The following is a 13,103-nucleotide window of genomic DNA, read 5'->3' on the forward strand; positions in this document are numbered from 1 at the left end:
AAACTCAGAGATTCTCAGTAATAAAAGCTATTACATGGCACTAACCTATCTAATCAAATCCCTGCTGATATTCACTTCTTCCACCAGTCCTACAAGCTCTAACTCACCTCAACGTAATGCCATCATCACCCCTATTTTAAAAAGCCATTAAGTTATCCCTTTGACTACAATGAGCTCTGCCCAAGCAGTCTCCAGGGCCCAAGAAGAGGCCACTGCAGAACTCTATCATTATGAAGGCTTAAGTATACAAATATACAGGATAACATTTCATAGTTCTCAGTAAAAAATTGTTGATGAGTTACTATTAGTCCTACTTGTATTAAGCATGTGATTTCTCTGAGGTTCCTAAGTTTGACACTAGGCATATTTTTCCCACTAACAATGTGACATAGGCAATGGAATGTCAGTTAGTTGAACTTTTGCTGACAAAGATTTTTTGTTACCTCAAGATTGGCTTTGTTCATGAAAACTGCACTATAACACGTAATATTTTGTTTGTACAAAACTCTAAACATAAAAGCTCCACAAATTTCCTTTCTATGGCTCTTAAAAAAAATTGAAGATTCCAGCTCTAGTGCATCTCTAAATCCACATAGGCTAAATGTGTTCCAAAGAACCAAAAGTGATGGTTAAGACTAATTAATGTAAAAAAAATTAAGATACAGTGTGAATCTTTCCTTTAGGGTCAAGAACTCTATAACCTCGTTTCACAATTTTTCATCTCTGATGTAAGTCATTTTTAACAATAAAAGTGGTAGGATATAAATTTTGTGCATGACAAAGGTGGCTTTGGGACTAAAATGAAAGAGCAAACTCCCAATGAGAAAATGGTCAGACACATGCTCCAGCAGTCTAATTTTATCTGAAATACAGGTTATCTAAATGTAACTTTAATTTGGCTAGTGTTGAATAATATTATAAAGATACATCTGTCTGTACTGTACAATGTCTTTAGGGAAGGATGGCACTAACCAATATCAATACTCTCAAGGGTATTTTCTCCACCAAGATAATCGCCTATAGAGCTTAAAGAGTAATATTTTGGGACATTACTAGTTTTAAATGTCATGTGCCAAACTTCTGTTTTTTCAATCAAGACCATGATAGTTCTGTTGAGCCAGTATAATAGTGATACACGAAAGGCATCGAGCATTAAGGATCAGTTAAAGATGAGAATTTAATCTGCACATCATAAGAGTAATAAGAAGTTGCCCAAATTTTCATGAGGTCCTTGCTTCATATAGTTCTGAATTTAATCAATTAATCTATCAAGTAAATTGAGGAAGATACAGATAAGAGCAGAGCAATAAATGATTTGCTAAGTCCCATTAGAGGTTGATTTTCTTTAACAAGGGATTCAGCACTCCAACTGCCTCTAAATTAATATTTTAATATCCTCACATTGTTGTTTAATAACTGGAAATATATAGGAGACCTTTGCAATTTGTGGAATCACTATTCACGGTTCCGTGTATTCATGGGGTTCTCCTATCCCAGCCTGGGGGTAGGGAGAGAGTGGCGGAAGCCAGGAGCCACAGTGAGTTCCCCACAGCCCCCAACAGTGAGTTAGTTCCCCACGGCTCCCAGCATTTGCAAGTTTCACCATTTATGGTGGATGCATTCCCGCATCAACTGCGAATGGTGGGGATTTCCTATAACACTTAATGCCCACATTAGTCTCTGATTTACTTGGTTACTTTTTGAAGTTATAGATTTTCAAAGTTATAGCTTTGGCCTTCATAACATCCCCTAAGAATGATTTCTTGTAAGTTGACTGAGTGATATGTGATAAAATATTTCATTGTTTGTTTTAAACCTGTTGCATATAAATTCAGCAACTGTGCAAGAGAAACAGTTAGGCTACATCTAAACTATATCCCTTTGCCAACAGAGGGGTATACATTAGACATTTCGAAAGTGCAAATGAAGCAGGGATTTAAATATCCCGTGCTTCATTTGCATAATCACATCATTGCGCTGTTTCGAACAAGCACCATTTCGAAAGTGAAACCTCAGTTTAGATGCGGTTCTTTCGACAACGGAGCGCTTTTTCAAAACAGGATCTTTCAAACAAGCATCCCATTGTTGAAAGAACTACTTCTAAACTGCAGTTTCACTTTCAAAATGGCACTTTTTCGAAACAGCACAATGACGCGATTATGCACATGAAGCATGGGATATTTAAATCCTCGCTTCATTTGCACTTTCGAAATGTCTAATTTACATCCCTCTGCTGACAGAGGGTTGTAGTTTAGACATAGCCTTAAAGTCTTAGGATACGTCTATAATCCAGAAGAAGATTAAAGCTGCTGTTGTTGATCTTCCAGGGTTCGAATTAGTGAGTCTAATTAAGACAGCTAATTCAAACCAAGAGGGGAGTTCCGGTCGAAGCCGGTAGTCCTGCTTTCAGAAAGAGTAAAGTAAGTCGAAGGGAGAGTGTTCTCCCTTCGACTTCCTGCAGGATAGATAGCACCAAAAGCCAAGTTAAGGTATGTTGACTCCAGCTACGGAATTAACGTACCTGAAGTTGCATATCTTAACTCAGCTTTGTCCTATAGTGTAGACATACTCTAAGTGACTCAGGAAGCACATGACAAAAGGGTGAGGGAAAACTGCCTTCTGATTGGACATCCGTCTTATTACCCTGCTTTTCCTAAGGCAAGAGTGACCAATCAGAGCTCAGTCTCCCTCTGTTCTCCCCTTGCTACCTGCATAAGCAATGGGTGGTCTCCTAATTCCACCCCGTCTTGAAGCTGCCAGCAAGGGTTTGGGGGAAGAGCTAGCTCCTGAAACTCAAGGTGTCCACAGCAGAGAAAAGAGCAGGAAGGACATAGCACAAGGTTCTTTTCAAGCATGGTAAAATATGTCGTCTTATATATCTCATAGGAAGGAAGGTATTCCACTATACTATACAGAAATCTTTAAATACTAACAACTCAGAATAATACCCAGATTTTCAAGAGTAGATCTCAAAGTGCTTTACAAAGGAGCAAACTCTCAGCTTTCCAATCCAAGGTGATCAGATGTCATGATTTTATAGGTACAGTCCCCAAATTTGGGGTCTATTATGCCTCACTTCCACCCTGATTTTTCCACACTCACTGTCTGGTTGTCTTTTTCACCTCTGAAGAATGGGATAATGACATAGCTGTCCTTTGCAAAGCACTATTGAGGTCTACTGAGGAAATTGCTACTCAAGAGCTAGTGGTAGAAATGTAGCCATGTTAGTCTGGTGCAGCTGAAACAAAAAACAGGACTGTGTAGAACTTTAAAGATTAACAAGATGGTTTAATAGGTGATGAGCTTTCGTGGGCCAGACCCACTTCCTCAGATCAAATAGTGGAAGAAAATTGTCACAACCATATATACCAAAGGATACAATTAAAAAAATGAACACATATGAAAAGGACAAATCAAATTTCAGAACAGAAGGGGGATGGAGAGGGGGAAAAGAGGGGGAGGTAAATGTCTGTGAGCTAATGATATTAAAGGTATTTATTAGGTGTAGTTATAACCTAATTCATGGGCTATGAGCAAATCTTAGGGCTGTGACTACCCTGCTCATCCCATTTTGATATGCATATTTATTTTTAATGATGATTTTTCAAAAGTCCTAACTAACCTAAATGCACATGCAAAAGGCCCTAATTATTGGTTTCTTAATTATGGACTAGATCATGACTAAATCATCATCTAGGTTTGAGGAAGGCAAGCATGTTGTTCCACTGTCCCTAAAGAAGCAAAGGAGGGAGACTGTGTAACTACTCTGTATCTGTAGCAGCACATGCCCCCAGCACAGCTGTGCCAACAAATATGTTGAGTGTGAAGCCTGTGTTCTGCCCCCTTTACCAATGTGTGTGAAGGGGAGAAACAACAGCTCTTTGTAGCCTGCTTTCCCTTCTATCTGCAATGTGCAGCTAGTGGGCAAAAGAAGGTCAGGGTGTCTGTCCTTATGCTCTTATTCCAAATCTTACCCGGGTGCTCCTCATTCCTCATTTTTGGAGGAACAAGAGTTCTTGCACAAAAGAGTTTTTTTGCACAAAAAGGATTGGAAGAGAATATGCAAAGGAGAGCATGAGAAATGCTAAAGCACTTCATTTGCATTTCCTCTGTGGAAGAAAACAAGCATTCACTCTGCGTTGTGTTAAGCAACAAGGTTTCTTCCATACCTCTTCTGAAAAAACCTGATAGTGTAGACAGAGCCTTAGATACAGTAAAATACAATTTCAATGTGGTGGTTCAGCAGATTCCAGAGACAAAGAGATAGGTATGACATCTCTAAAACATCTGCCATATAATATCTGAGTTTTGCCTACAAATGTCATTATTATTAATTATTATTGTAATTATTATTTATTAAAGATTGCTTGGTTCCATTATTTGATCCTCCACCAAGAGACCTGAGATGTGCACTTTTTTTTTTTTTTTTTGAAGAACAGATATTTAGGGATAATTTCTCAGATAAATTGCAGCAATGTGTAACCACGAGTTTTTGTCAATAACTGCACATTAAAAAAAACAACCCCCACAGTAAAGCATTTACGGTAAGATACACTTTATCAGTACTCACCTGAATCTGCATTTTTAGTAACTGAATCTGGTCTGTTTGTAGGTTCTGTTATATTAAAGACATTGAAGTTAATAAAAAATGAAACATTTGTGATGAATACATTGCACAAAGATACTTTAAAGAACTAGTTTAAACAGATTTCGTTTTTGAAATATAAGTGAAAGTGAAAGTATTAGATCAGGGGTCTGCAACCTATAGCCCTCGAGCCAAATATGGCTGAGCATGGAACCAAATATAGCTCTTTCATCATTCCCAAACTACGTGCAACTTTTTAAATTAAAATGAAAATTCAAAATTTTTAAAAGTTGTAATTATTCATGTAGCTTGAATGCATGCATGAACCTGAATTTAACCAGTGTGAAGAGATGCAGCAGCAGAAGTCCCATTAAATAAAGTCTGTGAGTATAATATTTATGCTATTATTAATCACCATGTCAAATATCAATAATATTAAGTTGTATATTTTCAGTCATGCAAATGAGCATTCTTATATTGGTTCTTTGTTGACCATTTGATCTGAATTTGGTTTGTTCTGAATTTTGTTGGTGTGAAAAAGGTTGCTGACCCCTGTGTTAAACCAATAATTTTTCAAGTCTTCTACGGTTGTATGATTTTCCCTTAAACACCAAAAGACTGCCACCAAACATGACTGAGAATGTGCCAGAACCTGGACCACATGGAGCAGTCTATTTCCCAGGGATGTTAACTTCAGGTATTTGTGTAAAAAATGTACATTTTAGCAGGTGTCTCTGTGGGAGCTGATATGTGTAAGCAGCCGACTTCAAAGCCACTTCATGCATGTACCAGCTCCCGCCTGTCCTCCCACCCCTCGTGCTGCTGCCTCTCTACCAGAGGCAGCAGTGCGGGGGAGGGGCCTGCAGGTGTGAAGGGGAGGCAGCTCCACAGGAGCTGGTGTTCGTGGACAATCAGCTTTTAAGGTTCTTCCCCCAAGCATCGGCTTCCTCCCCTCTCCCCACGCACTGCTGCCTCTGTGGGAGGTGCCAAGGAAGGAGAAGAGGGCTTCGTGGAGCCAGCATGCACTGAGAGTCCACTTAAAAGCCAGCTCTCCAAATGAATTTGTTCCCACCTCTCCCCCCTCACTTGCTGCCTCGGATACAGAGGCAACTGGCGGGGGAGTAAGTGTGTGCAGTGACAGGATTAACCAAAAAGCTCAGGCTTATCAATTAATTGTGCTGTTGACTACAGGTTGACATCTCTAATATTGACTAGGACCTTAAACCTGAAATTATGCCAGAGAAGTTGACAGCTATGCACAGGGGAAAGGCTAACATGCATTCAGAATGGATGTCAGAAGTGTTTAAGTTATGTTTTCACATTAATGCTAAACATTATATAAAGAAAAATCTAACAAAGAAGTTTGTAAAAACATATTACTTACCTGTATCGAATGCATCTGATAAATCAAAGTCACCTTGACCTATCAAAAAAGTCAGAAATTAGCAGCAGAATGAGTAGAAACTTTTTTCACTCTGAAATGCACCATTTTAATCCTAGTTGTCCAACATGCAACTAGAATAGGAGTTTCTCAGTGCTATGGGCAGGAAGCAGCTTTCCCCCATAACACTCTCCTGTATAATCATGTAATGAACTTAGGCTACATCTACACTGCAGGCTTCTTGTGCAAGAACTGTTTTGCGTAAGAGTTCTCGTGCAAAAATTCTTGCGCAAGAGCGCGTCCACACTGCCATGTGCCTTTGTGCAAGAGATGTGCTTTTGTGCAAGAGTTTCCATGGCAGTGTGGGTGCTCTCTTGTGCAAGAAAACTCTGATGGCCATTTTAGAGAGAGGGGTTTCTTGCACAAGAAACCCATTGCCCGTCCATACTACCTGCTTGTGCAAGAGGGCTTATTCCTTGTGGGGAGAGGAATAACTCTTATGCAAGAAGCTCTCTGTTCCGAAGCTTTACTGTAAATTTACTTGCGCAGGAATGTGTGCAATGTAGATGTAGCCTTACAGGATCATTTTTTTCATAACTTGAAATAATGGTCTTTGGTTCAGTTCCACTGTAATGTGTTCTCTTTCTTCCTACCATACACAGAATACCTGGCCCATAGATGGTAAATTTGCAGTGCATGGTTCCTCTTTAATAACTGAAGCGGCAAACAGAAGTTTAAATACAAATATTAATAACCCAGACACCTCTTTCAGCAGGAGTATGTATCTTTTTGGGGTCAGAGGAACAAAACATTTCCCTGCCACATCCTTACAAAGGCTACATCTACTACTGCTGTTCAGCAGCTTTAGGCCACTTACATCATACTGACTCACATTTCTGTGGTAAAAACTGATTTCTTATCATGAATGCTGTGGTGGCAAATTTCAGTGAGTAGCAAAACTGATCTCACAGACTAAATGCTGACAGAAATCTTCCTCAAGTAAGACACAAAAGCTGCGAGACCCACCCACAGCTTTCTAATCCCAGATACTTGATTACCCATATGTTCCTTGCAATAAGCACAACATTGAGGAAAAATAGGAAGAGCTACAAAAATCCACTGCAGCCACGCAAGGGCTATGTCTACACTGCAGGCTTCCTGCACAAGAAGTGTTTTGCACAAGAGTTCTTGCACAAAGTTCTTGCGGAAGAGCGCGTCCACACTGCTCAAAGCGCATCTCAAAAGTAAAGCGCTTTTGCGCAAGTGAGCGTCCACACTGGCAGGACACTCTTGCGCAAAGACCTCCTCCTGGAACCACATCAGACAGGGCAAAAGGGCACCAGAACCTTCTAGGGGTGGGGGATGGAGCCCCGTTGAGACGTGCTTAAAGGGATCTCCCTGGACAGCTGTTTCTCTGCTACTGCGTATTTGGGACCTCTGATAGGGACTGAAAGCTGTAGCAGTGCCTATTGTGGTTGCTCTCTGCCTCATTGGACACCACAGCTTGTGCCCTGGTGCTTTTGGGGACTTTTGCCTTCTGCTTGCTGTGCCATGGAGCCAGGGATGGCCCTGTGCCTGCTACTCCTGCACGAGCTCGATGTCGAGCTCACTCTGGACTCCTTCTCCCTGGATGCAGCGGCTTTGTTGTAGCATCCCTACCCCACCGTGGAGAGGAGATACTGGAGACTCGACACCAGTTCCAACTGGTGGGACCAGTTGGTCCCGGAGCAATGGGAAGACCAGCAGTGGCTCCACAACTTCAGGATGCAGAAGCAGACGTTCCTGGAGCTGTGTGGCTAACTCGCCCCAGCGCGCCTCAGACACAACACTGTTGCGGCCCGCTATCCCCGTCAACAAGAGCGTCGCCATCACTCTGTGTAAGCTGGCCACCCCAGACAGCTACCACTCAGGGCACACCAGTTCGGAGTGGGCAAGTCCATAGTGGGTGCCATCTTGATGCAGGTAAGGCCCTCGGGGGAGGGAGGGGGAACTGCAGTCCCTGCCCAGGGGAAGGGAAGACTCCAGCCTGGAGGACACGGGAGAAGCCCCATCACAAAGGGGCATGTGCCATCCCACTCTCACATATGCCTGCTGGTATGTGGGGCAGAGGGGGGGCAATGGGGCCCTGGCGTGTTTGGGGATAGAGGGCATCACAGGGGAGTGGGCACCCCACAAGGGCTCATGCACCCACCCTGACTCATTCGGTGCATTTCCTGTGTTTCTGTGTGCCCTTCTGCAGGTTGTCCGCACCATCAAGAACATCCTGCTCAAGAGGGTCATCTGCCTGCGGGACGTGGGCAAAACTATGGCTGGCTTCACTGCCCTGGGGTTCCCCAACTGCGGTGGAGCCATTGATGGGACCCACATCCCCATCCAGACACCAGAGCATCGAGTGGCCCATTTCATCAATGGGAAGGGTACTTCTCCATGGTGCTCCAGGCCCTCGTGGACCACTGTGGCTGCTTCACAGACATCTATGTGGGATGGGTGGGCAGGATACATGATGCCCGTATCCTCCGACATGCCAGGCTGTTTCACAGGATAAAGGCAGACACTTTCTTCCCCCAGCGGGAATTGATAGTTGGGGATGTACGCATGCCACTGTGCATTGTGGGGGATACAGCCTACCCCCTTACGCCGTGGCTGATGCAGCTGTACACCAGACGCATGGACCCCAGCCGGAAAAACATTCAACCAACACCTCAACTGAGCCCATAACCAGGTGGAGTGCGCCTTCGGACGGCTGAAGGTGAGATTCTGTTGTCTGCTCATCTGTCCCGAAATAGGCGAACAGAACATCACAGAGGTTATCACAGCATGTTGCGCGCTGCACAACATAATGGAGTGGAAGAGAGAGGCCTTCCTCCCAGGGTGGATGGAATGTGAGGGCCTGGTATTTGAGCAGCCCTGCATAGCCGCCATCTGGCAGGTGCACCACGTTGGGGTGCGCATCCGGGAGGCCCTGAATGAGATGTTCTCCCATGCCCCACACAAGGGTCGCTTCTGTGTGGCATCCACATCTCCCTCCCATTCCCAACCCTTCCCTCCCCTCGTTCCCTCACCTTCCAATAAACACAACTGTTTTTGTTAAAGAAACAATAAACTGTATTTATTTACATAGGGATGAAGGGTGGGCAGTGGGAGGCAGCTCTCAACTGGGAGGGGGGAGGTGGAAGGGGCTCTCAACTGGAAGGGGGAGCTATTGCTGGGAGGGGCGGCTCCTGCTAATGCCTCTGCAGGTACAGAGGCCTTAGCGTCCTCCAGGCCGGGTTGGGGCAGGCAGCACGGGGCGGTGGGCAGGACAGGGTGCAGCAGGAGTGGACATGGCAATGGCATCAGAAGGGGCAGCAGGAGGTGCGGCTGGTGGAGGCATGGGCATGGCAGGGAGGGCAGGGGGATGTGACAAGGCCATGCCATAGTGCACGGCATGGCCGATGTGCAACATGAGGGTGGAGATAGTGTCGCACATCTGGAGGAACTGCCTCCACGCCTGCTGCCGCGTCTCCTGGTTATCCTGAAGCTTGCTGGTGACCGCCGCCTCCAAACTCTCCACAGCCTGGACGTGACAGTGGAGGACCTGGTCACGCTTCCTGACCCGCCAGACTGGCGCCTGGGTGGTTGGTGCTGCTGCTGCAGGGCTGGAGTGTCCCTCGTGCCCAGGTGGTCCTGCTGCAGAGAACACAGAAAACGACGAGGCCCTCAGCCCTGCCCACAGAGTCCCTGTGCCCTGCGCTCTGAGCCCCACATGACACCACACAACTGTGGCTTGGGCCCAATTGGTCCCCTGTGTGTATGTTCGCATAAAGGACTAGCTCAAAATCCTGGAAGTGAAGTGATCCTCCATGGATTGTAACCCTTAGGAGACATCACTGTAAATTAAGACCCCTTTGTCTGTGTCCTAGCCACTTGACATGCAGTGTCTGTCTGCGTAGCACTGTACACGCTCCCTCCTCCAAGTAGAGCACATGGCTTCTACTCTTGTCACTGTCTGTGAGCACACACTATCGATGCTGTAGTCATGTTTGTGTGCACATCTGCATATTGCATGGGAGCAAGTGTGGCAGGCAAGGTCAACTGATTTGCTCACAGAGCTGGCTTGCTGCACTTTTCCCAGGAACAGCTGCTGTGTCGCACGGGCAGGCATGGCTGCATGCTGTCTGTGTGCGGCTCCCTTTGGGAGGTGTGGGGTCTGGCATGCCCCCTTGGGGGCTTGACTGCTTGCAAGTGGCATCCCCCCTCCCTCCTGGGCAAAACGTGTGTGAGCAGCTGGGTCCCAGGCATGCCCTGGAGCTCCCTGACACGTGCCACACAGTCAGGCTGCATGAGGTTGCATGTACTGTGTACTGCTGCATGGCATGCAGCTTGAACTGCCTGAGTGATGCTCCCTTCACCTCCCCCCGGGTACCCAGCTGCCCCGCCCTTGCAAGTGAGAAGCGCAGCACTCACCAGAGGATCCGTCGCTGGCCTCGGATGAGTCCTGGGAGACATTCTGATGCTCTACTGTAAATTTACTTGCACAAGAACGCGCGTGCAGTGTAGACGCTTTGCAAGTTTTTGCGCAAGAAAAGGGAGTTACTCACCTTGTGCAGTAACGAGTGTTCTTCGAGATGTGTGTCCCCGTGGGTGCTCCATTCTAGGCGAACAGCCACAGACCAGAGCCTTGCAAAGCAGTTTCCCCCTGTTGAGCCGCATGCCCAGGAGGCGTCTCAAGCCCTTCCCGCCTTCTGCAGCGCACAGCTCAACCCCTTCCCTTTCAATTCCTCATCTCCGCCCGAGTAATTTAGACTCCGAGCAGAGGGGAGGAAGAGAGGGTCGTGGAGCACCCATGGGGACACACATCTCAAAGAACACTCATTACTGCACGAGGTGAGTAACTCACTTTTCTTCTTCGAGTAGTGTCCCCGTGGGTGCTCCACTCTAGGGGTACGTCTACACTACAGCGCTAATTCGAACTAACTTAGTTCGAATTAGTTAATTCAAACTAAGCTAATTCGAACTAGTGCATCTAGACTAAAAAATTAGTTCGAAATAGCGTTTTGCTAATTCGAACTAGCATGTCCACACTGAGTGGACCCTGAACTGAGGTTAAGGCTGGCTGGAAGCAGTGCCGGCAGGGCATCAGATTAGGACTTACAGTGTGGAGCTGCTGTCTCAGGCTAGCCGAGGGCTGTGCTTAAAGGGACCCGACCCCCACCCCGGACAGACAGTTCTCAGGGGTGCCCGGCTTGCAAAGCAGTCCTGGCTTGGAGTGCCCACACTCGGCACATCACAGCACTCGGCCATCAGCCCGGCTGCACTTGCCGCAGGCTGCCATCCGGGGGGGTGGGTGGGGGTCAATCGAGGAAAGCTTCCACCCCGAGAAGCCCGCAGAGCCACCCCAGTCCTCCCCATCGGGGGCTCGTACCCCATTCCTCCCTCACCTCCTTCCACTTACTACTCCCTAGCCCCCCTTCCTGATGTACAAAATAAAGGACACTTGTGTTCAAAAATAGAAACTCTTTTTATTGAACAAAACTTGGGGAGACTGGGAAAAGAAGGTTGGAGAGGGGAAGAGAGGGGGTGGGAGAGGAGAGGGCAACTACAATATCGGGTTTGGAACAGGTCCCATATGAAGAGAGGCTAAAGAGACTGGGACTTCTCAGCTTAGAAAAGAGGAGACGGAGGGGGGGGATATGATAGAGGTCTATAAAGGCACAAGTGGTGTGGAGAGGGTGCATAAAGAAAAGTTCTTCATTAGTTCCCATAATAGAAGGACTAGAGGACACCAAATGAAATGAATGGGTAGCAGGCTTCAAACTAGTAACAGAAAGTTCTTCTTCACAAAGCAAAGAGTCAACCTGTGGAACTCCTTGCTGCAAGAGGCTGTGAAGGCTAGAACTAGAACAGAGTTTAAAGAGAAGTGAGATAAAGTCATGGAGGTTGGGTCCATGGAGTGCTATTAGCCATGGGGTAGAAATGGTGTCCCTGGCCTCTGTTTGTGGAAGGCTGGAGATGGATGGCATGAGACAAATGGCTTGGTCATTGTCTTTGGTCCATCCCCTCCAGAGTCCCTAGTGTTGGCCGCTTTTGACAGACTGGCTACTGGGCTAGATGGACCTTTGGTCTGACCCAGTACGGCCATTCTAAGCTCAGGGCTCAGGGTCGGGGGTCTCAGTGGACCACCTTGATTTTTATGCACACCTGCTCCTGGGTGGCCAGGCTGGCAGCTATCCTGCCCTAGACGGCCGCTTTCCTGTGCCTAGTGCGGAGGTCGTGGATGAGGTCCACAATCTCCGCACTAGACCAGGCGGGCGCCCGCCTCTTGCGGACCCGGACAGGCTCCCGGGAGCCGCGAGCCTGGTCCCGGGAAGAGGCGGAGGGCTGGGGGGCAGCGGGTGGCTGGCTCGAGCCATGCTAGGTGCAGGGTCTGCTGGCTGGGTGCTGGCAGGCTTGCACCTGGTACGGGCACCGTAGCCAGCCCGTGCCCCTTTAAGGGTTCCGGGGCCGGGAGGGGGGCAGACGAGTTTCCCTGGTCGTGCCCAGAGTGGCCACCAGGGCAAGCTGGGGAGGGCTAGCCTCCCACTAGTTTGAATTAAGTGGCTACAACACAGCCCTAAATTCGAACTAGCTAATTCAAACTAGTCCTCGTTAGTCCTCGTAAAATGAGGTTTACCTAGTTCGAATTAAGCGCTCCGCTAGTTCGAATTAAGTTCGAACTAGCGGAGCACTAGTGTAGCGCCTATCAAAGTTAATTCGAACTAACGTCTGTTAGTTCGAATTAACTTTGTAGTGTAGACATACCCTAGGTGACTACAAAGCAGTATTCAGCACATGGCTGGAGAGAGCCAGAGTCAGTGTTTAGTGGTGGTAGAGAACACCGCTGTAGCAACTGCTGAGTCATCTTTAAGTTGTGGTAGGATAGCGTAATGTCTGGCAAAGGTATGGTCTGAAGACCACGTTGCTGCTCGGTAAATGTCTCTTAAGGGGACATTGTTCAAAAAGGCTGTAGAAGCAGCCACGGCTCGAGTGGAATGCGCTCATGGTAGGCACTGTAGTGGTTTATTGCCCAGGCTGTGACACTTGACGAGATCCATTTTGAGATTCGTTGTGATGATACAGGTGTTCCTTTGGAACGCTCAGCAATGGATATAAAAAGCC

The 13,103-nt window shown here is 46.8% G+C and overlaps 1 protein-coding gene across 1 annotated transcript in view; it reads right to left on the minus strand.

The window, feature by feature from the left end:
- CD99 (CD99 molecule (Xg blood group)) overlaps positions 1–13,103 on the minus strand; it is a 50,750-nt gene that overhangs the window by 18,280 nt on the left and 19,367 nt on the right. The window contains exons 2-3 of the mRNA XM_006112257.4: positions 5,970–6,008; positions 4,571–4,615 (exon numbers count right to left, since the gene is read on the minus strand). Of these exons, the coding sequence (XP_006112319.1) occupies positions 4,571–4,615; positions 5,970–6,008 (84 nt within the window). The remainder of the gene's footprint in view (positions 1–4,570; positions 4,616–5,969; positions 6,009–13,103) is intronic.

Source organism: Pelodiscus sinensis, chromosome 1 (genome assembly GCF_049634645.1).
Source record: "Pelodiscus sinensis isolate JC-2024 chromosome 1, ASM4963464v1, whole genome shotgun sequence".
NCBI classification, from domain to species: domain Eukaryota; kingdom Metazoa; phylum Chordata; order Testudines; family Trionychidae; genus Pelodiscus; species Pelodiscus sinensis.